Source organism: Pristis pectinata, chromosome 23 (assembly GCF_009764475.1).
Source record: "Pristis pectinata isolate sPriPec2 chromosome 23, sPriPec2.1.pri, whole genome shotgun sequence".
Taxonomy (NCBI): Eukaryota; Metazoa; Chordata; class Chondrichthyes; order Rhinopristiformes; family Pristidae; genus Pristis; species Pristis pectinata.
The window spans coordinates 16,333,326-16,360,899 of NC_067427.1; the positions used below are offsets into that span (position 1 = coordinate 16,333,326).

The following is a 27,574-nucleotide window of genomic DNA, read 5'->3' on the forward strand; positions in this document are numbered from 1 at the left end:
CAAAAATAATTAGTGAGTGCAGTGGAGCTGTATGTCATTCTCTCTATACCAAGTATAGACATCATGCTATTTAAAGAAACTTCTCAAAACAAGATTTTCATTTATGTAAGAACCACTAAACTAAATATTTCTGATTAAATATTAATGAGACACTTGAGCAATTATCATGTATGTAAGTGGACTAACTTGTGAAAGTTGGCTTGTATGTAATGTGAAGAATAGACTTGATGACACGAGTGAAGTACTAAACTTATTCAAGGCAGTTCCCTGTAAGCCATCTTTATTGATGTTGATACCATTTATAAAAACTGAATCCATTCTGATGGTGAAATGATGTAAAGGAGGCTTCCAGCTATAGATTGTGGAGTGAAAAAGCAATCAAATGGCGAATGGGAAATATTTCATGGTTGGGTTTTACCAACAGATTGCATAAAGAATCAAATGATCTGTTAATGCAGCTACTGTGATGGATTAACCCCTGACATTACTCTTGTTAAATGTGCACTCGATATATTGAACAATAGCTGGATGGCATCCAAACAATGAGTCGGGTAACATTTTTCAGATGTATATACATCAATTGTCCAGATAATGAAATAAGTACTAAAAATACACTTCAGTAGGTGTCTAGTTGGTATAGTGAAACAAGGAAAAGCAATAGAACCAGCTAAGCATTGCTGGATGAAATAGTGCATTGCTGCACATTGCATGTACTGGCTGGTTGATCACAGCAACTTCTTGCTTATTAAAATTACAATCATTATCAATCTTTCCATTAATTGGCAAAATATTAATGAGAAATGGAAATTGTAAAATAATTCATTGATTCTATGACTAGTGTTGCCTTAAATATATTGTTCTAAATCACCATTTATTATCAATTAACATTTGACATTAAAGATATGTAGATTATTTATGTAGATCCTACTGACGCATGTTTAAATCCTCAAATTTGGTTTGGGAATAAATTTGAAAATAACTTGAATCCCACAAGGAATAGTTTCCTTCATGCATCTTGTATATTTCAATCTCCCCCTCCCCCTGTTTGTGAAGCATTTGGTGGGGGGTGGGGGTAACAACTTCTGTCAGAACAACATCTTGCTACCACCTCAGAATTTTCTCACTTTCTCCTCTTGGGCATTCCTTTTGTATTTTGGACATTCCCTCTGCTAATTTGTGCACATTGCAAAAAGAATCAATGTGGAAAATATAATTGGATTGTGAAGTAATGAGAGGATATCTTGCCTACATCATGCAGTGCATCATAAGCTGTTAAATATTGTCACCAAATACAGAAATTCAAGGTTATTTCTCTAGCCAGTTTTCCTTTTCATTTTGATGTATTCCTCTCACCAAATCATTCTGATCCAGAGTTAAATTTGAGATTGAGGATTCACATGAAAATGAGTGCTGTTAAAATTCATAAATTAAAAATTCTTAAAATTCTGGTCTTTGGGTATCAAGTCAAAACTAAAACAATTGCCCTTTATTAAACTAACAACTGTGGCAACAGGCACGAGCTTTGTAGTACTAGATGTAACGCAAACATTTGCCAAGACTACAAATCTAAAGGATTATTGTGAAAATTGTTCTTTTGATTTTTAATTTTCATTTTGTTGCATGTTAAATTTAATGTTTAGTTTATAATCAAAATGTGCAAATTATTAGGGTTACTTTACAACCACACAAAGCATGTGTTTTCTTAAAAGAACAACTGTTGAGAGCTCCAATCTACCCTAAAGGAAGTTTCAAAATGGATTCCAATGCAAAAAACAACTTCTGAAAAGTTGAAAATTAAAGCTAGAGGAAACACTCATTTTCAGCATCATGTGATCTTGGTTATGTTCTTGTGATCGCTCCCTTCTAACTGCAGAGTTTTCTGTGTGAGTGCAATGTTTGGGGTTACTGATGATTAGCAGTGAAATATACAACTTGGTGTGTTAATGTGTCAAATGGAGTACAGAAGCCTTGGCTCTGATAAGGTGTGTGTGTAACAATTGAATGAGATCAAAACTCTTGTTGGCCTGTGAAATGGAATAAAGAATGATTTCTTGAACAAATATTGGGAGGGCTGCCCACCCCTCAAAGAACTGTATACCTAATTATTAATCAGCAGAGCAAAGAAAGCTGGGTGAGAGAAAAGATGTTTCATTTTGTAGTAGAGAATTTTTTTCATACTTTGATACCCTAATTAAGTATCGGACTCTGGCTTTGTAGCCTTTCATGCCCCATTATGTGTCACTAAACATCAATTTGTCTTTCTTGCTGAATTTGTCTCTCACTCTGTAAACTTTTCTATAGATTTTAATGTTGGCTTTAAGGATCCATTTAGCCCAATGCATATTTGGAAGGGGGGGGTGTTCTTGGCAAATGTATGCAGCTGATTAAAATCATTAAGAGATTATGCTCAGTTCCTTGAAGTGGAGCTTGAATCCAGTCTTCTAACTTGGACAGTACTCCTACCATAGAGATGAAGCTTGCAATAGATAGTGTAATCTTAATTGTTTCCACGTAGCCATGGCAGAAAGATAACAGTCCACAAACCTCCATTTGACCAAGCCAACCTTTTCAAGCCCCTTGACTGTTTTTATCTGCACAGCACTTTACAAAACATTGGTTGTCATATAATGAAATAATTCAACAAAGAATTTAGATCTGATGTTGGGGTTAATTTACTGTAATTGTTTCCAAGGCAATCACTGGGCAAAGTTTACCTATCTCCCATTTTGTTTCATTGTTGTAAGGTTTATGAGGTTACTGTGTGTATGTTCAATGCTGCCCTCTAGTGACTTTTGGTTTTGTGGATTGTGTCCAACAACAACCACCATTACCCAAGTCATATGATAACTGGAAATGAAGAAAGTTGTTTAGGTCATTGATCTAGGGGGAAGAAAACTGAAGTGTGGCTTCCAAAGGCTAATGGGGATTTAATACAAGTTTTTTTTTTATTCATGAACTGCTTAGATGGTTTCTCTTTATGTAATCCAATTCCATTGGCTAAAGGGGCATTAAAAAGGGGTGTAGGTGAATGGGACCTTTTGCCTGCATCTACCCCTCTAATACCCAATTAATCCACATTTATTGGGCTCAAATCTACAAGGCAGAATTTCCTGACCCTGATTGGCAGGGCTGTCACATTTGGAAATGAGAGTCCCATATCTGTTGCCAAACACCAGCATTTCTGTGGCAAACTGCCGAGATTTACTCGCAAATTGGCAAAAGAACCAGAGATGACACAAGATAAAATGATTTTTTTATATCTAAAACTAAGATCCTGAATGCATTCCCTGATGGCCTCAAAATAAGACTGGATAAATTCGGAGAAGTGAGGCTAGCCTAGACTGTCCTTTTAAAATAAAAACACAAAATCCTGGAAACACTCAGCAGGTTAGGAAACATCTGTGGAAAGAAAAACAGTTAATATTTCAGGTCCAAGACACCTTGTCAGAATTGGAAAGAGAGAAAACAGGTTGGTTTTTAGTTGCATTTAAGGAAGGTGGAGGGTTGGGTAGAACAAAGAATATCTTTGATAGGGTGAGACCACATTGCAGCAGAATAGTAAGTAGGATCAGATTGTGCTTCTTTCTGTTGCTAATTGCAAGGCTCTGGAATGTACTCAGCAGGCCAGGCTATACAAATAGAACATTTGAGCCAAAATGATGGTCAGTAATGGTCCGTTCTAATACAGGCAGAAAGAAAGAGCGAGTTACCTAAAGTTGATAAGTCAATATTGAGTCAGAAGGCTGCAATGTGCCCCAATGAAAAGTGAGATCCTGTTCATAAAATAGAGATTTTGAACTGATGGATTCCCCACTGAATGCCTTAAACAATTAAACTGGTGCTAGGATAGTTGAATGTTTAAGGGCGGTTAATTGAATGCTAATCAAATAGCTGCTTTACTGTGGCTGATGTTAAACTTATTGAGCATTGGTACATTTATTTTAATGAAAAATGCAAAGTTTCTAAACATTGCAGAAAATTTCTTCTGTTGCTTTCTACAGGCCTGCATGTACTGCTAAGTCCATCTCAATTCCAGGTCAAGATAGCTCCTTGCAGCTGGACTGTAAAGGAGATGGGACCACAGGTAATAATGTTGCCTCTGGGGGCTTGAATTCAGTGAGGCAGCCAAAACCTCGGCCTCCACTCAGCTCAGGTAAAAGATACTCCAGCCAAATGAAAGGCACATTTCAATGTATGTAGAACCCAAGCAGTACAAGTTTCTTGCCACTAAAGGATGCTGCTGAGATGGCCATAAATTGTATTTGGTTTTACCAAAGTCATTATACGAATTGAAAAGATTAACAATGAGCTTGTACAACAGACCCAGATGTATAGCCAGAGCAGGAATTATTGTTTATCACTCACTCCTGTTCACCTTTTTCGGATTTGTGGAATGTTAGTATTTGCATTATCGAGCTTTGATTTAGTCTGCCATTTGAGATTGTTGTGACACTAAATTCTCAGTACTGAGAGTTTGTAATAAAGCATTGGACATGGCCATCTCAGCAGCATTCTTTAACCTTTTGAGATAATTTCAAACGATTTTGTGTGTTTTAAAATTTAGAATTTTATTGTTTGCACTGAATATTTAAGGGTTGGAGCTGGTGATTCTCAACCCCAGCTAAGTAGTTTTTTTTAAAAAATAAGCTGCAGGTTTTTGTGTCATTCCTCTTGTAATTCACGTTGAAGATTCCAGCCAGCTCAGTAGATCCTCTGCAGTCAGCTGAGCAGAGAAATACTTGGAATTTTTTTTAGTTCCTCACTCTTTGTTCCACTATGTTACCATTTGCTTTTTCTTTGAATGATACTTGTACATAAGGAGCATAAAGAGCTTTTTGCTGTACAGTCTGTGATTTTTACCATTTCTGCTAGGCCTGACTGAAGATGCTGATCAGACCCCACCCAGCCCAGACGAAGTGTTTCAAACTGGTCATTCCCGGAATTCCAGTTATGCCAGTCAACATTCTAAAGTGTCAGGTAAATTGTTTCCTTTTTTTTGGTCTCTGTTTTCCATTATGCCATTGTTGTGGGTTGTACATTTATTCTTGAAGAAATGATACAAACGAATGGAATTTAAGAATTCTTCCCAAGTAGGTTGTAAGTTTTAAGGTTGTGAATATACTCAAAGAAAAATGTTGTACTGCTCTTCTGGGCAGTGTAATGGACATTAGAAAAATGATGTATGCCTATAAAACTATAATTTAGACTTGAGAGAAAATAACATATAGAAGCGAGGCCAGTCTTTCCAAATGCTCAATGTATGTGACTAGAAATTGAATAAACAAAGATTTTATCTTAAGATTTGGAGAATTTCCTCATCCCTTAAGTAAATTATTTTTGCATTCAATATGAGAGATTTGGTTCCTATCAATATAGTGTAAGGAATGGGCCAAAGGGAAAACTGAATTTTTCTAAATTCTACAATACAGAGGCATTAGTTGCTCTTGCTGTGTTTTACACATCAAAAATGTCAGGTTCTAAAAGTGAACTTCATCCTTTAATTACACCCAGGATGCAAGCAACATACATGTCCTTGCTGGTGGAGCAGACACTGATTCAGAAAAACCTGTATTGAAAGGAATACATTGTGCTCGTAGTGAAGTTAGTTAAGTATGGACAGTGAGTTGAAATTCTGAAGAATGATTAGATGAAGATGCATGTGGTAAAGCAAATTTTGGGGGGGGGGGGGGTAGTGTGGATGGAGAGGGAGGTAAATTTATGCAATAAATTCTCCAAAGGTTTTACGGTAGCGACCTTCATTCTTAATCCTTAAAATAGCACAGATTTATTTTGTGAATGGGAACAATACAGTTACTGATTGTTTTGTCTTTTAATTTATTTTCATGTTGTAACCTCTCCATGTCCTATGTGGGATCCTGCCTAGCCCTCTTTAGTGTTGTTGCATAAGAGTATTTTTTTAAAAAAATTCCATTCCCTGGAGCAGTTGCTTGGTGTCTATTTGAGATTGCCAGTTAATACCAGATTAGAACTTTAAACTGTACACATGCTTGGAAGTTGAGTTCAACCTTCCCACCCCCTCCCATGTCTTGATGGAGGATTAAAGTCAAGGAGGAAATGAGACTTTGTTGTGCTCTGAGCTAGATTCTGTTTTGGGGTTCAGAAGTGAAAGGGTGTTGTGTTAGGATGTTGTGCCATCTGGTTCACACTGGGTTACTTCCCTAAATAACCTTTGCAATCAAATTGATTAACGTTTGTGTCCTCCAAACCACACAGCATTTTTTATTTGTCTTGTAGGCTTAAACATTGAAGCAATAATTCAGGGTTATAACTTTGACAGAAGGATGAAATGCACACTATTTTAGGTGTTCACTTTAAAGTTTCATTTCTCATAAAAGATAACCAGATTGGTTACAATAATGACTTTCAAATATATCACAACTTTTTAACTGTTTAATGGTAAATCTGAAAAGAACATTGTAGCTGCTTGCAATACTAAAGCTGCTTTGGATTAAGCTCATGAAGCATACAACCTTATCACACAAATCTTTTTTTAATCTTCCCCCTCCCCCTCCAAAGTAGGTGCAGAAATGAAATTCCATCTGTAGTAATACCCTTGTATACCAATGAAAGCTGATGACTCATCATCGGGGCCACCTCTAATTTAGGACACAGCATCGGTGTGCAACTTATGGAATTGGTAGTTTAGATCTGCCAAACCAAATCAATGGATCTTGACACTGCATCATGAATTGCTGACAAGGCTGATGGTTATTGCCACCTTTTTCTTAATTTCTCATGCAAGGAAAATATTTATTTTTAATCTACCCTCCAGAAAGTAAGTTTTAATGAAAAAGTTGAAGCGTTTGTAAGCATCTTCAGCTGCCAAAACTTCCTCCTGAAATCCTCATCAGCACAGAAGATGGCCTTCAGTCAATTCTATTCACTCCCAATGATATCAAGAAATATCTGAGAGCATCAGATATAGCAAAGATAATGGGCTTGGGCAACATTCCATCTTGGAGTACTCCAAAACTAACCAAGCTATTCTGACACAGTTACAAAATTAGCATCTACCTGGAAACATGGAAGATTGTCAGGGTATGTCCTGTTCACAAAAGGCAGGACAAATCCAATTCAGCGAATTACACCCACTCAGTCCACTTTGTCATAAGCATAGTGATGGAAGGTGTCATCGACAGCTCTGTCAACTGGCACTTCCTCACCAATGGCTTGCTCACTGATGCCCAGTTTGGATTTTGCCAGGACTACTTGGTCCCAGACTTCATCACAGCCTTAGTCCAAACATTCTAGAGGCGAGGTGACGCCATGACAGCCTTTGACTGAAGACAACAGACAAGTGAAAAATACTCCAATGGTTGACATCACATCTTGCAAAAAAAAAAGATGGTTGTGGTTGTTGGTGGTGAATCTTTCCTCCCCCAGGAAGTCATTGCAGGAGTTCCTCATGGCTTTGGCTTCCCATCTTCAGCTACTTCATCAATACCTTTTGGTAGTGTCAGGCTAGCAGGTTTCCTGGACTATTGGATGTTACTCCTAATAATACCCCAACACTTTTATTTCAATTTTTGTTTACATTTTGCATAATAATATAATTTCCCAATGAACCTGGTATAATTAAAGGGAGCAGAAAATATACAAGCACACCAGACCCTGGCTCTGCCTGCAAATCTACCCATGGTCCCAATCCCAGGTGTTCTGGACCCTGATCCCATCTCTGGCTGCACAGCCTGCCCACAGTTGGATCCCAGCCCAAGTGCACTCCAGATCCCTGGCTCTGGCTGCAACCATGCTCTGGTCACACTTTGGTCCCTTGCTTAATTTACAAACTAATGAGCAAGCTAGATGCCAAACCATCAGGATTTCCAAGCAATCGGATGATGGATTATCTGAGTTTTATCAAGTATTTCCAGCATTTTCTGTCCTTGTATCATGTTGGCAGTATTTAAAATACTAATTTTTGCATCGAACACCACTGAGGTTCAATGCTTAACCAATTGCAGTACTCCAGATCAGATCTGAACAAGGCCTTATAAAATGATCTTTCAGGAATTCCAATGTTTGGGCACAAAAAAGAGATGATTTTGCTTATTCTCATCTCCTAGTCTCACCATTATGAAAATATTAGAATTTGTCAATCTGTCAATTGGGGAACAGTGACCACAGCTCATTAACTTTCAGGCTAGCTATAGGGGTAGCAGGAGGGTTTTAAATTGGAGCAGGGCTAATTATGAAGGCATAAAGCAGGAACTAGGTAGAGTAAACTGGGAACACCTTCTTGCTAGCAAGTCCACATCAAACATGTGGAAAGTGTTTAAGGATCAAATACATAGGGTACAGGATAGGTATGTCCCGATTAGAAGGAAGGACGTGAATGGCAAAATAAAGGAACCTTGGATGTCCAGAGAAGTGATGAACTTAGTCAAGATGAAAAAGGACAAGTTATGTAGAACTTCGGAAGTTAGGATCAGATAGAGCACGTGAGGACTATAAAGAAGCTAGAAATGAACTCAAGAAAGGAATTAGGAAAGCTAGGAGAGGCCATGAAAAGTCCTTAGCAAGGAGGATTAAAGAGAATCCAAAGGCATTCTATACCTACGTAAGGAATAAGAGGATAATGAGGGAAAGGGTAGGACCACTTAAGGATAAAGAAGGGAATCTATGTTTGGATGCAGAGGATGTGGGTGAGGTCTGAATGAGTATTTTGCTTCAGTATTTACCCAGGAAAGGGACATGCAGGATGCAGAAATTGGAACTGAGGGTGTAAACATGTTAGGGCATTTTGAGGTCAAGGAGGAGGTACTGTTAGGTCTTCTAAACTGTATAAAGGTGGATAAGTCCTCGGGGCCCGATGAGATATACCCAGGTTACTGAGGGAGGCGAGAGAAGAAATTGCTGGGGCCTTGACCAGGATCTTTGTGTCCTCTTTGACTACGGGTGAGGTCCCAGAGGACTGGCGAGTGGCTAATGTAGGCAAGTTGCTGGAGAAAATTCTCAAAGATGGGATATATGAGCATCTGGAATCCAATGGCTTGATTAGGGAAAGCCAGTACAGCTTTGTGTGGGGCAAGTCATGTCTTACTAACCTGGTTGAGTTTTTTGACAAAATGACGAGAGAGATTGATGAAGGTAGAGCTGTGGATGTCATCTATGTGGACTTCAGTAAGGCTTTTGACAAGGTCCCACATAATAGGTTAATCAAGAAAGTTCAGATGCATGGGGTCAGTGGAGAATTGGCTGTGTGGATCCAGAACTGGCTTGCCCATAGAAGACAGAGGGTGGTGGTTGAAGGGACTTATTCAGGCTGGAGGCTTGAGTAGTGGTGTTCCACAGGGATCTGTACTGGGACCTCTGCTGTTTGTGATGTACATAAATGACCTGGGTGAGTATGTTGATGGGTGGGTTAGTGAGTTTGCAGACGATACCAAGATTGGAGTTGTGAATAGTGTAGAAGACTGGCAACAGATGCAGCACGATATAGATCAGTCGCATATGTGGGCAGAGAAATGGCAGATGGAGCTTAACCCAGATAAATGTGAGGTGTTGCACCTTGGCAGGACTAATGTCAAGAGGCAGTACACTCTTAAGGGCAAGACCCTTGACAGTGTTAAAGAGCCGAGAGACCATGGGATGCAAGTCCATGGCTCATTGAAAGTGGCTACACAGGTAGATAGGTGGTAAAGAAGGCTTATGGAATGCTTGCTCTCATTAATCGAGGTATTGAGTATAGGAGTCAAAGTTATGATGTATCCCTATAGAACTCTGGTTGGGCCGCATTTCGAGTATTGCGTGCAATTCTGGTCATCTTGCTATAAGAAGGATGTCAAGGCTTTAGAGAGGGTGCAGAGGAGGTTTACTAGGATGCTGCCTGGATTAGAGGGCATGTGCTATCAGGAGAGGCTGGGCAAACTTGGGCTCTTTTCTCTAGAGTGGTGGAGGCTGAGGGGTGATCTGTTGGAGTGTATAAAATTGAGGGGCATAGATATGGTGGACAAACAATATCTTTTTCCCATTATTGAGCGAACCAATACCAGAGGGCATGCATTTAAGGTGAGAGGGTGTAGGTTCAGAACAGACATGAGACATTTTTTACTCGTAGTGGTGGATGCCTGGAATGTGTTGCCTGATAGGGTGGTGGAGGCAAATTCACTGGGGGCTTTTATGAGGGGCTTGGATGGGCACATGAATGAGAGGAAAATGGAGGGATATGGGCATTCTGTAGGTAGGAGGGATTAGCTATGTTTGCACAACATTGGGCCAAAGGGCCTGTTCTGTGCTGTACTGTTCTATGAAAGTCAAATTGGATAACCTTAAGTCCCCAATGTGGAATTCATCTCCAAATCAATTCCTGTGTAAGTTCTGGTTCCATTCACACAACTTAAAATGCTTCCCAACCTAGTATATTCTGCTCTCTATTGTAATAGCAGACAGCCATTTTCAAGTTGGGTGACTATGACCAAGGACGTGCTGCAGGGATAGGTGCTGGGGCTTTGGCTGTTATCTGTCTATATCAGTGATTTGGATGAGGGGAACGAGTGTAATATATCCAAAAACAGAATGCTGGAAGAACTCAGTGGGTCAAGCAGCATCTGTGGAGGCAAAAGGTGTAATAGGTGTAATCAGTGTTTTGGGTCAAGACCTTGCATTGACCTGAAATGTTGACTAACACTTTTTGTCTCCACAGATGCTGCTTAATCCACTGTGTTCTTCCAGCATTGTTTTTTTTTGTATCTCCTAGGTTCCAGCATCTGCGGTTTCATTTGTCGTCTTGTCTCTGCAATATATCCCAGTTTGCTGATGAAACTATAGGAGGATGCAGAGAGGTTTTGGAGATATAGATAGGCTAAATGAATGGGTATGGTGGAGTATAATGAGGTCATCCATTTTTTTAAAGGTAGAGTTTTCTCATGTGATGAGATATTGAAAGGTGTTGGTGTCCTTGTACACAAACCAGAGAGCTAATATTCAAGTTCATCAAGCCACTGGGAAGGCAAGAAATATTTTTGCCTTTATTGCAAGAGGATTTGAGTGCAAGAGCAGAGATGCTTTGCTCCAATTACATTGGGTTCTGGTGTAACTGCATCTAGAATACAGAAGGATATATTTGCAATAAATGGAATGCAGCAACCGTTCACCAGATTGATTCCTAGAATGACTAGTTTTCATATGAGGAGAGATTAATCAAACAAAAGCTATAGTCTCTTGAGATTAGAAGAATGAGATGATCTCATTGAAAAATACAAAATGCATATGGGGCTCATTAGGGTTTGTACAAAGTTGATGTTTTCCTATCTGAGTTGTCTGAAACTAGCAGGTCACAGTTTCAAAAAAGAGATCAGCTGAGAAGAAATTTCTTCACCCAGAGTGGTAAATATTTGGAATTCGCTATTCAAGAGGACTGTCGAGTCTCGGTCACTGATTATATTCAAGGTGGAGATTGATGTTTGAGGAATATAGATTAATCCATTCCAAAAGGAGAACCCATCTTGAAAGTGCAGAATGCATGCATGATTTGAGGGACAATATAACTTAGTGTTGCTTATCCAGTCACCCATGAGTTGATTTGTTCCTTAAAGGGCCTGGGACAAATTGGATCATTGAATACAATTAGACATACCATGTATTCATGAGTAATTTACTGCCTAATAATATAAAAGAAAAATAGTGATTCATAGTTAATTGCTATATAACTAAAAATATATTACAAGGGTCAGTGATCTCCAGAGAGTATGATTTATATCTACACATGAAATTATTTATTGGAAGTTCAATATTATTTGAAAATTCAGGTTACAGCACTGAGCACTCCCGGTCCTCTAGTCTCTCAGACCTAACTCACAGGCGGAATACGTCCAGTAGTAGCAGTGCATCTGGAGGGCTCAGCATTACCATTGAGAGCACAGAAGGAGAGAAGGAACATAAAGTGGAGAAACCACCACGGCCTCCAAGGCCAGCACTCCCACCTGACAGGCCATCCAGGTACACAGCTGTTCTGTTTAAAAGAGGTAGTTCCCTATCTCTGGATAGTGCACATCCTGATAGCAGGACCCATAGAAGGTGAGACCACTGAACATTATATGTACAGTTTGATTTGAAGAATGTTAGTGTTTTAATCTGTGATCCATTGTCTTTTTACATTTTTCAAACTCCACTGTACAGTCTGAGATATGTGTTTGTTCCAGATCAGAAAATGTTTGTCTGTAGTCTGATCATTTAAACATACATCTCTAAATAATGTTTTATTTTGTACCATTTCAATATTTTCTTCTCTGCTAGTATCTTCATACCTTGTAACATTGGGCTCTAGGGCAATTTCTTCAGATTGGATTTTCTGACCGACTGAGTTCTGAATGGGTTTTAAGACATTCAGTTCTTGATTCAAAGTTGTTTCATTTGGATTGTGTATATATTCAAATTAAAACCATGCTATTCTATTAAAGTTTCTTCCACTTGATAATTTTTGTTTTCTGAGCATAAGACAATTTGAATTAACAGCAGTCAAATAGCTGGATTTGCTCTGTTTTGCCTCTGACTCTGAATATCCAATCCATTGACCAAGGTGCTGCTGCTTCCTGGCACTGCATTGCCTTGTATCCAAAACCACCCTTGCAGGGAAGCGAGGCAAGTTGATCTTCATTTCTACAAGCTTGGTTCAAATCCAACCCATACTGATCTGACCAAATTTGCCTCTTTTGACTGCAAAAGTCATCAATGGTATGAATTTTTGAAATCTCCCTGTGTCTTATTATTGATGGTCTGTGCCTTCACACAATTTGTTACTAATTGAAAGCAAGTTTGCAACCTCCTCTAAGATATAGTAATTGCTATGGGAGGAATATGAGCAAAGAAGAAAGTACTTGAATTTTTATTTGAACTATATCTGACTATGCAAAAAGTGGGCAAAAATTTAGAAATAGCAGAAGTGCATCTGTAGTATCTTGCTAATCATCGAATTAAAAGATTAGTGCACTTATTTATCTTTGACATTTCTATTTGTGTGTGAGCCACAAATTGTTTCACAACCAAGGGGAATGAAATAGTATTGTGAATTCAAATCTGATCTGGGGGGGAAACAGCCAAAGTAGCTCTAATTTCAACTGTACTAATGGCTTAGTGAGAAGTGCTTGGTATGATTATTAGGCTAAATAGATCATGAAGGTGTTAGGTCTGTTCCTATATTGAACCAGCTGACCCTCTCTGAGGCAGTTGTGTGGATGCTGCAATTGGCCTTGTGGCCAACTGCTAAGTTGAAAAAATGTAGACTGAACTTTTGCTCCTGATAATATAGACCTTGCTGGGAAAAGCACATGTGCAGCTGTTGGGCATCCACTGGACTGACTGGTGATATACTTAAATGACATGTTATGCAAGGATTGTTAAAGTCAGCACTTTCTAGAGAGATTTGGAAATGAAATATGCCAACTTTTATTCTGCAGGCTCCTCGTATTCTGATTGTTCTGATAACTTCTAAGCTTGTAAATGTATTGTTTCTAATGTATTCTTCCTCTCTAAGGCGGAAAAAGGAAACTGTGGAAAATCAGCCCACTTGGGTTGATGACACCAGAATCGATGCAGATGACATTGTAGAAAAGATAGTACAGAGTCAAGACTTCACAGATGTCAGTAATGCTGAAGGTAAGCTCCCCATTTTCTCTTGCCCATTTTATCCCCACCTAATTCTGGAATACAATTCTCAGTTCATCATCAGGTAACTGGCCCTTTTCAGGATGGCTGCCGGTAACTAGTGGAGTTCCACAGGGATCAGTGTTGGAACTACAACTTTTCATCTTTCCATTAATTATCTGGATGAAGGAACTTATGGCATTGTGGTGAAGTTTGTAGACGATACAAAGTAGGTGGAGGGACAGGTAGTGTTGCGGAGGCAGGGAGTCTGCAGAAGGACTTAGGCAGGTTGGGAGAGTGGGCAAAGAATTTGGTAGGAAGAATAAAGGTGTAGACTGTTTCCTAAATGGGCAGAAAATTAAGAAAACTGAGTTGCAAAGGGACTTGGGAGTCCTAATACAGGATTCCCTTAAGGTTAACTTGCAGGTTGAGTCAGTAGTAAGGAAGGCAAATGTAATGTTAGCATTCATTTCGAGAGGATTAGAATATAAAAGCAAGGATGTAATGCTGAGGCTTTATAACGCATTGGTCAGACGACATCTGGAATATTGTGAGAAATTTTGGGCCCCCCTATCTAAGGAAAGATTGGCTGGCCCTGGAGAGAGCCTAGAGGAGGTTCACAAGAATGATGCTAGGAATAAAAGGCTTGACATATGAGGAGCATTTGATAGCTCTGGGCTATACTTGGAGTTCAGGAGGATGAGGGGGGGATCTCATTGAAACCTACTGGACATGAAAGGGTTGGATAGCATGGACATGGACAGGATATTTCCATTAGTAGGAGAGTCTAGGATCCAAGGGCGTAACCTCAGAGTAAAGGGATGTCCCTTTAAAACTGAGGTGAGGAGAATTTTCTTCAGCCAGAGGGTGGTGAATATGTGGAATTCATTGCCACAAAGGGTGGTGGAGGCCAAGTCATTGGGTGTATTTAAGGCAGAGATCAATAGGTTCTTGATTGGTAATGGCGTTAAGGGTTACGGGAAGTAGGCAGGAGAATGGCGTTGGAAAGACAATCAGCCAAGATTGAATAGCGGAGCAGACTTGATGGGCTGAATGGCCTGATTCTACTCCTATATCTTGTGGTCATCCAAGTGGCTATTTGTTAGCAGCTGCAATAACAGCCAAATTTTAAAAGTATTGGGAACTGCCTCTTTTCCAGAAGGCTACTTATGCTTAATAAATGTAGTGAGTAATTAATATGACTAATAAGTTCATAAGAAAGACAAAGTGCCATTTAAATTTGTCTGATGATTGGCTGCATTTATGTTCAGTAGCATGACTAATGCTACTGTGGAAAATCTGACTCTGGCATAATAATGGTCATGCGCCTCAGCTTCTGCTGAGGATAACCACAATGATGTGTGGTCTTTTGATGAGACAATTGTGCAAATATGCAGATTCAACAGTTGCCAAATTTTATATTCTTTTATTCTCAGCAGGGCCACACAAGTAAATCATCTAAAACAAAAATTACAGCGCAAGCAGAATTGTTCATCTAAGAATTCATTACATCTTAACTCTACAGTTAGAGCCAATCCTATTTAAATGTCATTCTTGTAGTCTTTTATATTTCCTTTTCAAATACTAATCCAGTCACTTTTAAATGACTTTATAGTTTGTCTCAACTAGTAAAGCAGAAAACATTTTTGAAGTCAGTAATCGGGGTACATATTTAAGTGAATTAGAAAAAGAACTAGAGGTGAAATGAGTAGAATTTATTTTGAGTAACAAGATGTTATCTGGAATGTGCTACTTAGAAGAATGAAGAAGCAGATTCAATAATAACTTTCGCAAGGAATTGGAAAAAATATTTGGAAGGAGAAAGCATTTGCAACATTACAAGGGAAGGGCGGGGGGCTGAAACTAATTGAATAGGTCACAAATCAATTCAGGCACAATGGTCTAAGTGGCCTCCTCCTCCTGCACTTCTTTTTCTTCCACAGTTTTGTCTTCATTCAACATGTGATAATCCTGAATTCATGGCACAAAAACCAATTTGCCAAATGGTAGAAGCAATCTTTTACTATCTCTCCTCTCTAAATATTTCATAGGCTTTGTGAACCTTCAGTAGGTGTTGCTTAAACTTCATTTTCCCCATCCTAAAAACAAGAAATCAATTGCACCCCTAAAACAGTTTTGAGTACAAACCCACAATATCATTATTCGTCTCTTTATGACCACTTTTATCTGGGCTTATTATGTTAAAGATTTATATCTATGCCCCTATTGCTCTGTTTAAAAACCTAATTATTTAGGTTATTCTGTCCTTGTCATTCTTTCTAAGATGTATTGCTTCACATTTATGTTCATCAGCATTTTATACCTACTTCACAAACTTGTCTACGTCTGTCTTCCTACAATCTTCTGTATTCTTCCTCGGAATTTGCTGGTACCCAACCACTTGTGTTCCCCAATCTTCAGAATGTCCTTCTACTTTTTTCCTTTTCTCTGTCCATGGGTTTGAATTTTCCTTAATAACCTTTTTTATTCTCAACAGGACCATGCAAGTAAGTCATCTTGAAGAGATTACAGTACAAGCAGAATTGTTCATTACGTCTAGGTGTTCACTACATTTAGTTTCACTCTTCAGTTAGAATTAACCCCTTTTAGTTTTATATTTCCATTTCAAATACTAATCCAGTCACTTCAGACCACATTTGAGAAGGTGCTCCATACACACAAAATCTACTGAATTGCTTTTATTTTCATGCTGAAAAGAACAAGGTGTTGTTTACAAATCTATTCTGACTGTCCCTGAATAGCCTCCCTAAATGTACATTAATTCTATCCCTGAAGTGGATTAGATGTTTAGACATGTAAGAGATAATTTCATGGCATATCCTGACTTCTTGCATAGTAATATAATATTTGCCATTCTTAGACCCTTGTCAGGATTCCTAGGATCTTTGGAAAATGATGGTTGTTGTCTCTGTTACCTCTACTTCTCCTTCCTTCAGCATTTGGGATGCAGGCTGCTTAAACATTATCATTTATTAGTACTAAATGCTCCAGCAAAAATGCATTAAAGCAGAAGTACAAAGGGACTTGGGGGTATTCGTGCAGGATACCCTAAAGGTTAACCACCAGGTCGGATCGGCGGTAAGGAAAGCGAATGCTATGTTGGCATTCATTTCGAGAGGTGTAGTGTATAAAAGTAAGGAAGTGTTGATGAGGCTCTATGGGGCACTAGTGAGGCCTCATTTGGAATACTGTGTACAGTTTTGGGCCCCATATCTTAGAAAGGATGTGCTGATGTTGGAGAGGGTTCAGAGGAGATTTACGAGGATGATTCCCGGAATGAAAGGGCTTACATATGATGAGCGTTTGTCGGCTCTTGGACTGTACTCACTGGAGTACAGAAGAATGAGAAGGGACCTCATAGAAACATTTAAAATGTTGAAAGGACTGGACACGGTAGATGTGGCCAAGCTGTTTCCCTCGGTGGGTGAGTCCAGGACCAGAGGGCACAATCTTAGAATTAGAGGGTACAGATTTAAAACAGATCAGGGGAAATTTCTTTAGCCAGAGGGTAGCGAATTTATGGAATTCCTTGCCACGTACAACAGTGGAGGCCAGATCATTGGAGGCATTTAAGGAGGATAGATAGATATCCAATTAGTCAAGGTATCAAGGGATATGGGGATAAGGCTGGAAATTGGGGTTAGAATAGTTTTTGGCAGACTTCCCTTCTCTTTCCCCCCCCCCCTTCCTCCCAATTTCTCATTTTTCTTTTTCCCCTTTGGAGCAGACTCGATGGGCCGAATGGCCTACTTCTGCTCCCTTGTCTTGTGATTTGATGCATAATGTTCTTAATTGGTGAGCACAATTTCCCCCTGACGTTAACATAGCAGTGACTAATTTATAAAAATTTAAGTCCTTAACCTTGTGTACCCAATTCAGAAGATTGTCTTTAGAAGGCAGAAGCTATAATTTTGCTGCTGAGTATTTCATCTTGAATCCTGTTTGTCCAGTTCAAGTAAATGTATTTCATTTCACTGAAATCCTGGGAATCTTAATCACAGTGCTCTCTAGTGTGATTAATTTTACTCCCTTGTAGTATTTCACTGTTATATTATGGACATATAGATGTTGTATAGATGAGCAATGTGACACAACAAATGATAATTCATTTAGTATCAAAGGGAGATAAATATTTCCACTTCTAGTGTTTGTACCCTATAATCTGGAAAAATAAGCAAATATATTAGAGGCAGCTGATGTAATCATTGAGGGAGGAAGTAAAGACTTAAATATTAGTTTTAACTCATTACTGTGTATTTTTAATATGACTTTTAAATATTAACAGACTAATATAGTAAAGGAAATAGTATGATTGGAACTGCATCCATGTTTAAGTTAGAAGAAAAAAAATGAATAAAAACACTTGCTCATTCTCCCAAATTTGGTAAAACAACAATTGTGTGACTTATTCTGGACAAAATGACCTTTCATCCATACTTGCTACAACATTTTTAAAGTGAAAAGCCAGTACTCCTGGAGTCTTGGTGCTAGAGGTCTAAATGATGAGTTAAAATCATGGAGGAGAGATGGAGGTGCCTGTCAAGGAGACCCTGCATCTTACCTTTTATCTACAGTCTTTTCCTTTTCAAATGTCTGTTCAATTCCTTTTTGAAAGTTGCCATTGAATCATCTTCCCCCATGACTAAAATATTGAATTACAGGATTTTAACCTCATAAGAATTTACATTTTTACAAAAACTAATTGTTTTTCCAGATGTGGTTTTCTTTCTCTCCATTGTTCTCCAGCCCTGCCCACTTCCAGCAACAAAGAAGTACTCACATAATTGTGTTCCAGAAAAATGTCCACTGACAAACAATTAATGTAGTTGACATAGTAATTCAGAATGAACTTTGAATTAAAGGTTCATTTGTCTACTTTGACAACCCTTGAACACTTAAGTTCAAGTGTATGTCAAAAAGTCCTATATCATTATTTGAGGGAGAACAGAGCATTTTCCTTTTTTGTTCCCTCAGGTTCAATCATGCAACAACTCATTGATCATTTCTCTACATGCTATTTTTGAGTAATTCTACATCAGTGGGTGCTGTGGTTGCATGCAGATCAGCAAACACTGCATGGTTTAATTCATTGTAGTTTCTGATAGCTGGTCTTGATAATATGAAAACCGGAGTTGTCGTCACTAGCAATAATTGTTTTCCTGCTGGTGCTTTTGATTTTATTTCTACAGCATGTTAATGGCCTGTACACTTCATTTCCAGACAGTAATCTAAGGTTGTTTGTGAGCAGAGATGGAACAACAGCACTCAGTGGCATTCAGCTGGGAAACAGGTGAGTTTCATTGTATTATCACTCAACGCAGTTGACAGGCCCTGTACAGTAACCAAATTATCTTAAAGGCCAGATATTTTGTTTGTAATTTTTTTCCAAAATGAACCTTAATACTTTCCTTTAAAGTAACTTTTTTGAGGTTTGTCTTGGATTATATGGCTGGCCTTCAGCTTTGCCTTTCCCTGTTTGGAAATGAAATGTTGTAGAAAAACATTTTTTACCCTTTTTGTTACAATTTTGACCCTCTAAATCTACAGTTGTTTTAATGTAATATAAGAATGGGAGCAGGAGTAAACCATGAGATCACCACTGATCCTGTTACCAATTCCATAAGCCTACCTATGCTCATATTCCATAATATCTTTTGGTTAACTGAAACCTATATTTTTTGGTGTGTGAGTAATGAGCATTGTTCCCTTCTTTACAGGGTGTCAGCAGGTGTCTTTGAGCCTGTTGTTATTGAGAGCCGTTGAGAAGTTTCTGGGTCGCTCTGAATCTACTAACCACTTTCCATTCAAGCTCCTTGTCTACTGCACATCTAATCTTATCGCCAGGTTATGCTGCCCACCCATACAGCTGGACTGGAGGAGGAGGGTGGCTGTTTCTATCCAATATCCCTAAGTATTGGCAGATGTTGATTCACACTGCATTGGAGTGATAGGCAATTGGTTTTATGTTGCAAAATCTACTAAACCAATGCTGGGATTGAATTTTAGGTAAAACATTTTTTGACATTGAAAACTTATTTCAGAAATCCTTTTAAACACAATATTTAAATACCAAAGCCATTTGGCTGTGATCATTTGAAAAGGGGGTAGCTTTTTTATAAAACGCTGTGGCATAAATTCATGACAAACCAGAGCATGTATAAAAGATCTCTCTCCCAAGAAGTTTGCAGACCAAGGTTATGAGCAGCATGTTAGTCCATGAATCTTTCTTTGACTGTGATGTTAAGAAAAAATTACTTCTCAATGCCCTTAAAGATTTTAATTGTGTTTACCCCAAACATCAGTGTGTAGCAGAATTTCTAGTTAGGTTTATGTGGACAAATTTGATTGTGATTCTGATCACAAGAAAAGCACACAAGTTTTCCTTTAATTTTAAAAATTCCACTACCGTGATTTTTCACATCAGAATCAGCTGTCAGGAAAAGGTGGAGCTATGCTTAATTATAAGCATAATGATCCAATTCCATTTAAAACTCTGATCATTCCAATTTCAAATTGATGAGTCAACCATGACGCCACTAAAGTATGCTTAAAATACTATGAAGTCTTTGCACTGAGTATTTGAGTAACCTTTGGGTGTTGGATTTCTCCTGAAATCAAGTTATAGGATGTTATTTTGTTTTGTTTAGTAGTGACTTTATTCATGTCTTCTGATGCTTCCTATGCTAGTCAGGGACTCAGCAACTTTGTGCAGATAATTTTTCTTTTAATAATGTATGTTAAAGGGCATATTTCTTTTTAGGCAGGGAGCCAGTTCATTCATCTTCACTTTTGTTTTAAATCTTTACTGAAGAGGAGAAAAATCAAATGTATTTTAACCTGTACTTTATGAACACTTACTTAAAGGACAATGGCTGCTTTTAAATATTTAAGGAAAGAAATACATTTAAGTAGCACCTAATGCAATTACAATAACCTAGTCAAAAATTATTCAGAGGTAAGAGTATATTCGGCAGTAACAAGTGACGGATTACTGAACCAGATATTTGAACCCTAATATTACCTTTTGAATTGCACCCATATGTCTATAAAACCAATGGGAAGTCCTCTCTTTGCAGAAGATATTTTCTTAAAACTGCATTATATTTTGAACATTGACTGCTGTTCTAAAATTGGGATTATCCTGAAAGTCCATTGGTAAGTGTCCTTTATTACAGGCTTTTTGTTTGCTTAAAATGGTTTCTTTCCAAATCAAATTCATTTTCCAGAATTGATTCTGGACCAGTAGGATAAAATTAAATACACCGTTGATCTGAGACCAAGTTAAAGAAATGTCACAGAATTCTGATGCATAGCATTAATAACTATTTTGCCAACAACATGGCTACTGGAACACTTCATTCTTGCCAATGCAAAGATCTAGTGATGAAAATTCTATGTTCCAGTACTGCAATACATTCCCGTTATCTACTGCTTAACTCTGGCAGACTGTGAGTGAGTATTCTAATTGTCCAGGTCTTGGACTTCGCAGTTCTGAGCCAGTTTGCTGCCATCAGCATTGTTGCCTCTGATGGAACAAATGACTCCAATCACTTATGTCTAGAAGCTTCAGCTCTTTTGTGATGTCATTTTCTGCTCCTGAATATCTTGGCATTGGTTAGCTATGCACTTTGAGGATTTGAACATTTTCTGCACCATTCACGTCGTCTCGCTATTGCATGTCACCTGTGAATATTGTGGCTTGATTGACGTACTGTGAATGGTTCACGTACATGATTTGTATCTGTGGTATATTGAGGCCTAGAACACAAGGCTGCAATGAATAAAATGTCCTGATTTTTTTTGTACTGTTTTAATAACTGTTCTGTAATAACTAGTATAAGAAAACACTTTAGCTTGTTATCTTTGAATGCATAGTAAAAATTAACATTTTACCTGCTGAGGCATATTTAAGTAACGTGGGCAGCAGGTTCACAGATGATTAAACATACTTTCTAAGTCTGCATATTTGTTTAAATAATCTCTTTGGAACAATTGTTTAGCCACAGTAAAGGTTCTCTAAACAGTTAAAGAATGCCCATTTGACCAGCATGCATATGTAATAAAGGTAGAAAAAATGGTGATGTTTGAACATAGTGTTGCTGCTGGAACTCCTAGGGCAACCCAGTCACCATGTCGTGTTCCACCACAACAAAATTGGCTTCTAGATTTTCACATTCCAGGATGAGGTTAAGCATGCTTGTATGCAGAGTGAAGCTTTGAAGAGTACTAGTATTTTTTTTCCATTTTCCCACTACTGAGATAGAGAATTGCTGTCACATTAGAGCATGTTTGTATTGTGCACATTTAAACCAGGAATCTTCTGGTAATTACCCAAATTTGTTGACCACAAGACCCTTACAGACAAAAAATTGAGCTGAATTCAAACTTGAGGCATTTGGGTGAAAGTAGGGTCAACCATCCAAAGCTTAAGAGTTTTAGAAACCCACTTCCATGATACAAAATGATTAGAGAAAAAGTTATTATAAATGGCTTCTGATGTATATGTGCATCCATTTATACAACTTGAGGCTTTAATGGCTGCGTTTAGTTCAAGGTTGTAGGCTACTTAATAGAAAAAAGAACAAGTTTGACATAAGGACATCTTTAATCTGTTAATTGGATTGAATTGCATATTCACACCTATTTTGCACTTTGGTACAATTGGTTCTTGAGCTGACCCCAACCTCCTCCACACCCCCTCCCATTGTCCCCACCCTTCCCCTCCAATATTTCCAATTTACGTTTTACTGGGAGGACACTTTCAACATGCATAATTAATGGTTTTGGGCTAATCCTCTGCAGCAGGTGTCTGTCTGAAACTCTTGAGTAAGGTTAAAATACATTGAAGGCAGGTGTTTGTGTAATCCCCCTTTCTAAGTAACAACGTTGTTGCATGCCACACACAATATAGAACAATAGCTGCCAAAGGTGTTTAATCTTAGCATAAAAGTGTGTTTTACAAATACACTCTGTACAAATTATTTTTTTGTTTAATTTTTTGGGGGATCTGGATGATGCAGGCAAGTCCATCATTTATTTCCCATTCTTTATTGCTCTTCAGAAGATGTGGGTGATCTGTTGCCTTTAACAACCACTGCTGGTGAAGGTATTCCCACACAACTGAGAGGGAAGGAATTCCAGGAGTGAGACCAGGTGACAGTGATGGGACAGTGATGTTTTCCCTAATCAAGAAGGTGTGACCTGGAGGGTAACATGCAACTTGTGGTGCTCCCATGCACTTGCTGCCCTTGTTTTTCTTGATGGTAGAGTTTGTAGGTTTGGGAAGTGCTTTTGGAGTGGCCAAGGCAAATAACTGCAATGCACTTTGTAGATTGGTACACATTGCAGCCACTGTTCGCAGGTAGAAAAGGGAATGAATGTTAAGGATAGAGGATAAGGTACCAATCAAGTGGACTACTTTGTCCTGGATGGTGTTGAGCTTCTTGCAAATTGTTGGAGCTGTTTCATCTATGTAAATAGAGAATATTCCATCCATGTGCCTTGTAGATGGTGAAAAGGCTTTAGGGAATCAGAAAATCGCTCACAGCAGGATATCCAGCATCTGACCAACTCTTGCGGTCCCAGTATTTGTGTAGCTGGGCCAGTTGCTTTTCTGGTCATTGGTGACTTGCAGGATGTTGATGGTAGGGGACTCAGTGAAGATAATGCCATTGCATGTCAAAGAGAAATTATTAGACTCTTGTTGCAGGTCACTGCTTGGCACTTTTGAGATGTGACTGTTACTTGCCACTTCTCAGTCCATGCCTGAATGTTGTCTGGGTTTTGCTGTATGGAGGCATTGATTGTTTCATTTGCTGAGGAGTGTGCAGTCATCAGCAAACATCTTCACTTCTGACCTTGCAATGGAAGGAAGATCATTGAAGCAGCTGAAGATAGTTGGGTCAAGACATGGTTCTGTGGAGCTCCTGTGCTGGTGTCCTGGACTTCAATGACCACAACCATCTTCCTTCTTGCAAGGTACAACTACAGTCATTGGAGTTTTCCCCTTGGTGCCATTCACTTCAGTTTTACCAGTGCTCCTTGATGTCACACTTGGTGAAACGCTGCCTTAATGTCAGTGCAGTCACCCTCACTTCTGGAATTCAGCTGTTTAGTTCATGTTGGGGCTATGTTGAGATTTCGAGCCAAATAGTCCTGGTGGAACCCAACCTGGGCAATGGTGTGGATGTTAATGGTCAGTAAATGCCGCTAGATGGCATCATCACCAACACCTTCCTTCACTATGCTCTTGATTGAGAGTAGACCGATTGAATGATAATTAGCCTGATTGGAGTTGTCCTTTTATTTTGTGAACAGGATGTACCCAGACAATTTTGTCAGGTAAATGCCTGTATTGTGACTGTTCTGAAACAGCTAGGCTTGAAGCACAGCTGGTTCTGAAGTGCTTGTTCAATAAATGCTATAGATTTGATACCCAATATTTTCTAGTTAATTCTCCATACTGAATTGCTGCACAAATTGACAATGATAGTGGAAAAAAAAATTAATTTTACGTAGTCAAAGAAAAAATTGTTAAATACTTCATTACTGGTAGTTATTTGTTCTAAGTTTTTCTAATAACAAGTGGTCACCAGCATCAGTATTTGATACAGTCAAGAAAATGGCCAGCAATTTCAAGACCCCCATTATTTCAGGAATTGACTTATATACCATTAAGTTTTTGCTTTGTGTCATATGTCTAGATATAGATCTAAAGCAGATTTCTTTTTTTTAATGTCTTTGAATTTTGAATCAGGATCCTACAGTACACACAAACAGCAATGTGTTATTATATCTTGCAAGTATTTCCATAGAAAATCTGTTGTGTAACTCCTTGTGCATCAAAGTAATCGCACATATGTAAGTGTGTGTGCTTATCTGATGTACATCCCTTTCCCTTTTGATTCTTTTATCAAAAGAAGTTCATGAACTTTTCAGGTGGTGTTGAAACAAATGTTTTCAGCGACAACAAAACTGACATCAAGGTTTCAAATTAGCAACCCTTTTATTATGTTTTAATAACATTGATTATTGGAGATTAGGGTATTCTTTTTAATCAAAGTTTAAAGTAAATTATTTTCTAATGAAACATTTGAATGAAAGCCACAATGAAAATTGTGGCTTGACGTTGCCATTAAAATACTCAATTATATTCAACCAAAGCAAAGAATTGCTAACTAATGTAGTACAGCAGCCTTTTAATTCTTTATCTTAGAACCCCTCCAAGTCTTTTCATTCCAGTTTAGTTTTTTGTGGTGTTCCTTTGTTGAGAAGTTGGTGGGTGATATTTACCAGCTCTCTTCCCTTACCTTCTGATGCCACAGCAGCATTAAAGTACCAAACCACCTCCAAGATCCTTGTGTAAGTGATCAGACAAGCCAGGGATCACGGAAGGCAAACCTAAAAAGCAGTCTCCACAATGGAAGTTGCATTTGCTTAAAATCACACAAAAACAGTAACTTTAAAGGGAAGGCATGATATTTTGGTTAAAACAAAATATAACACTGGGGTTCCTTGTTAATGAAGAGAATGCATTGCACCAACAAATGTGAGTTCCCAAAAGACCACTATTGACTCGAAGAAACTTTGCTTTTGTTGGATATGGTATATGAGTTTGCTTTATTCAGTCCATGATTAAGATACTATATTAGCTATTAATCCATTTTAGAGCTCAGGTGTACTGCTTTTTCCAACTTCTTTTGCCAATCAAACATTTACTTTTAAAGTAACTGTTTAGTGATTGTTTTTACTTGTGAAACTGTCCAATTTTTGACCACTGTTGTAGGAACTCTTTGTTTGTATCACAGTACTTGCAACCAGCAGGCTGGTTGTGTTCTGTTTTTTTTTGCCATGAGTTGTTTGCCTAAAATCAAGGGCATCTCCCTGTGTGACATTTTAAGTGTTTAGAACATTGCATTTAAGTGTTGATATATGTTTCTGATTTTCTTTTCTAAAAGGCAGCATTTTTTTTGGTATTACAATGAATGAGAATTTATACTGGATTGTTGTAACCTCCTCTGACTAAAGATATTTGGATAATGGAGTGCCATCTAGCCACACTGATGAAGGTAGTCTCTGCCCAGTTACGATAATGATGAATAGTTGAGGCATTGTAGTTGCCCTATTTAATTCCCATGGTAAATCCAAAGCAGTTAACACAATATTGATAAATGTAACAAAGGTTTTCTACATCACTTTAAGATATTGCAGCACAACTGAAAGCGATTGATTAAGATAAGGGTTGGCTGCAATTAGTTGCACTAGTTATACAATGCTTTCTATGGATGGATGTTATACATTATTTGGACTGGGAAGGGATTGGTAGATGACACAGTGATAAATCAAAGTCAAACTTAAAGCCATTAAACCCTTTTGATCCTGTTATTTTCTAGTACCTCCACTTGTTTCTTCCCTCTTTTGAAGAGGGGTTGATGCCTCTTCAACAGAGAGCATGGTTGTGATGCATATCCATTCCACATAGCATTGTCTGTATAGGTCTTCTATCGTGCACACCAGAATTTCATACTTGAATGGTTTACAGATGAGTAAAAGATGAGAACAAGACCTGAACAGATGCTTCATACTATTTTGATAGTCATTTGTTTCAAACTAATTTATGCAACTTGAGTTAGTGGTTTGTGTGAGGGAGATGTTTTGAGTTGAGATTCTGTGTTTCATTAAGAAATAAAAGGAACTAGAAGTAGATTTTAAAAAATCAGTTGAAAAGAGACCAGAGTTAAATTTAACAAAAATGCATACAATTTCCTATGCAGTTTTTGTAAAAAAAAGTACACAGCTAAATCCATTCTAGCAGAATAGTTGATTAAGAACTTGCAAGCTAATTGTTATAAAATGGCTCGGTGCTTTCAAAATGAGAAAGAAGTAAGGGAAGAATTGAAATCCACTGTATGCTTCATGGACCACTGCTGATCTGTGTTCTGGAGGCTTGTTAGTTATTTAAAAGTATAGAGCAGGTTTACTGATTACTTCGCAAACTCTGCAGTGGATGTTTTATTTCAAAGCTGGTTATTAAGTGTACTGCTTTATATTGGCTATTCAATTACTTCTCTGAATTTTGCTTGTTCCTCAATTTTCTTCAGGTTTGTGGTATTTCTATATTACATATGAGAGAAATGGGGTACTTCATGGATTCTAAAACTAGCAAGCAACCTTAAAATTAGACTATTTTCAAAATTATTGTTTTAGGCTCCATTTTTATTTACTCATTAAATGCCAACACATAAACCCTAATGGATTGCTGAAAGGGACAATGATGACCTGTCTGGGTAGAACATTAAATAAATTGAAATAAATTTCTCTTATCAACTCCTTTTAAGCAGCTCTTTTTGGGGCAAATGATTTGTGGTTATCTGGCACTCCATTTGTCATAAGTGATACTGTATATTTCTGAATGGGATTTGAAGCTATGCATTGAGAGTCCAGGCCCTTCAGTAGATGGATTTAACATTTTCTGAAATGACCTAACTCTCAACTAAAGTTGAATGATGAAAAAAGATTTTTATGATTTTGTTAAAAAAAAAGGTGTAACAGAATGTATTCCAAATGATATATTTAGACACTTATTTTTGTGATTCAATGGAGGTGGGTGTACAGGTTTCTTAAATGCCCAGAGGATGCGGAATTTATAGAAATGTTTATCAGCTGGAATATTGTATAACATTTAGATATGTTTAGAATGCACAATGTACTGTAATTGGTTAAAAGATATTTGTATTAAGGTTATTTGTTTCATATTTTAAAGTGTAAGTATAGGACAGTATCATGTAATACTGTGTTTTCTGGGAAATGGTATTGGGTACCTGTATTAACAATAAAAGCTGTTATTTTGTGTTTAGTATAAAGAATTTTATTTTAAACAAAGAACAGTTGCCTGGGTTTTTATCTCGTCTCCCAGGAGAATACTCTATTTGAGTGATATGCAAAGTGTGTT

The 27,574-nt window shown here is 38.0% G+C and overlaps 1 protein-coding gene across 2 annotated transcripts in view; it reads left to right on the forward strand.

Moving 5' to 3' along the window:
- Positions 1-27,478, forward strand: part of LOC127582005 (protein FAM102A-like) — a 92,709-nt gene extending 65,231 nt beyond the window's left edge. Inside the window, exons 6-11 of one of the 2 annotated variants that reach the window (XM_052036912.1) lie at positions 4,002-4,153; positions 4,873-4,977; positions 11,769-12,036; positions 13,493-13,614; positions 18,844-18,913; positions 19,341-27,478. In XM_052036912.1, coding sequence (XP_051892872.1) covers positions 4,002-4,153; positions 4,873-4,977; positions 11,769-12,036; positions 13,493-13,614; positions 18,844-18,913; positions 19,341-19,386 — 763 coding nt within the window. In that variant the 3' untranslated portion in view covers positions 19,387-27,478. The remainder of the gene's footprint in view (positions 1-4,001; positions 4,154-4,872; positions 4,978-11,768; positions 12,037-13,492; positions 13,615-18,843; positions 18,914-19,340) is intronic. The other variant, XM_052036913.1, reaches the window with a different exon arrangement.
- Positions 27,479-27,574: the final 96 nt, after the last annotated feature.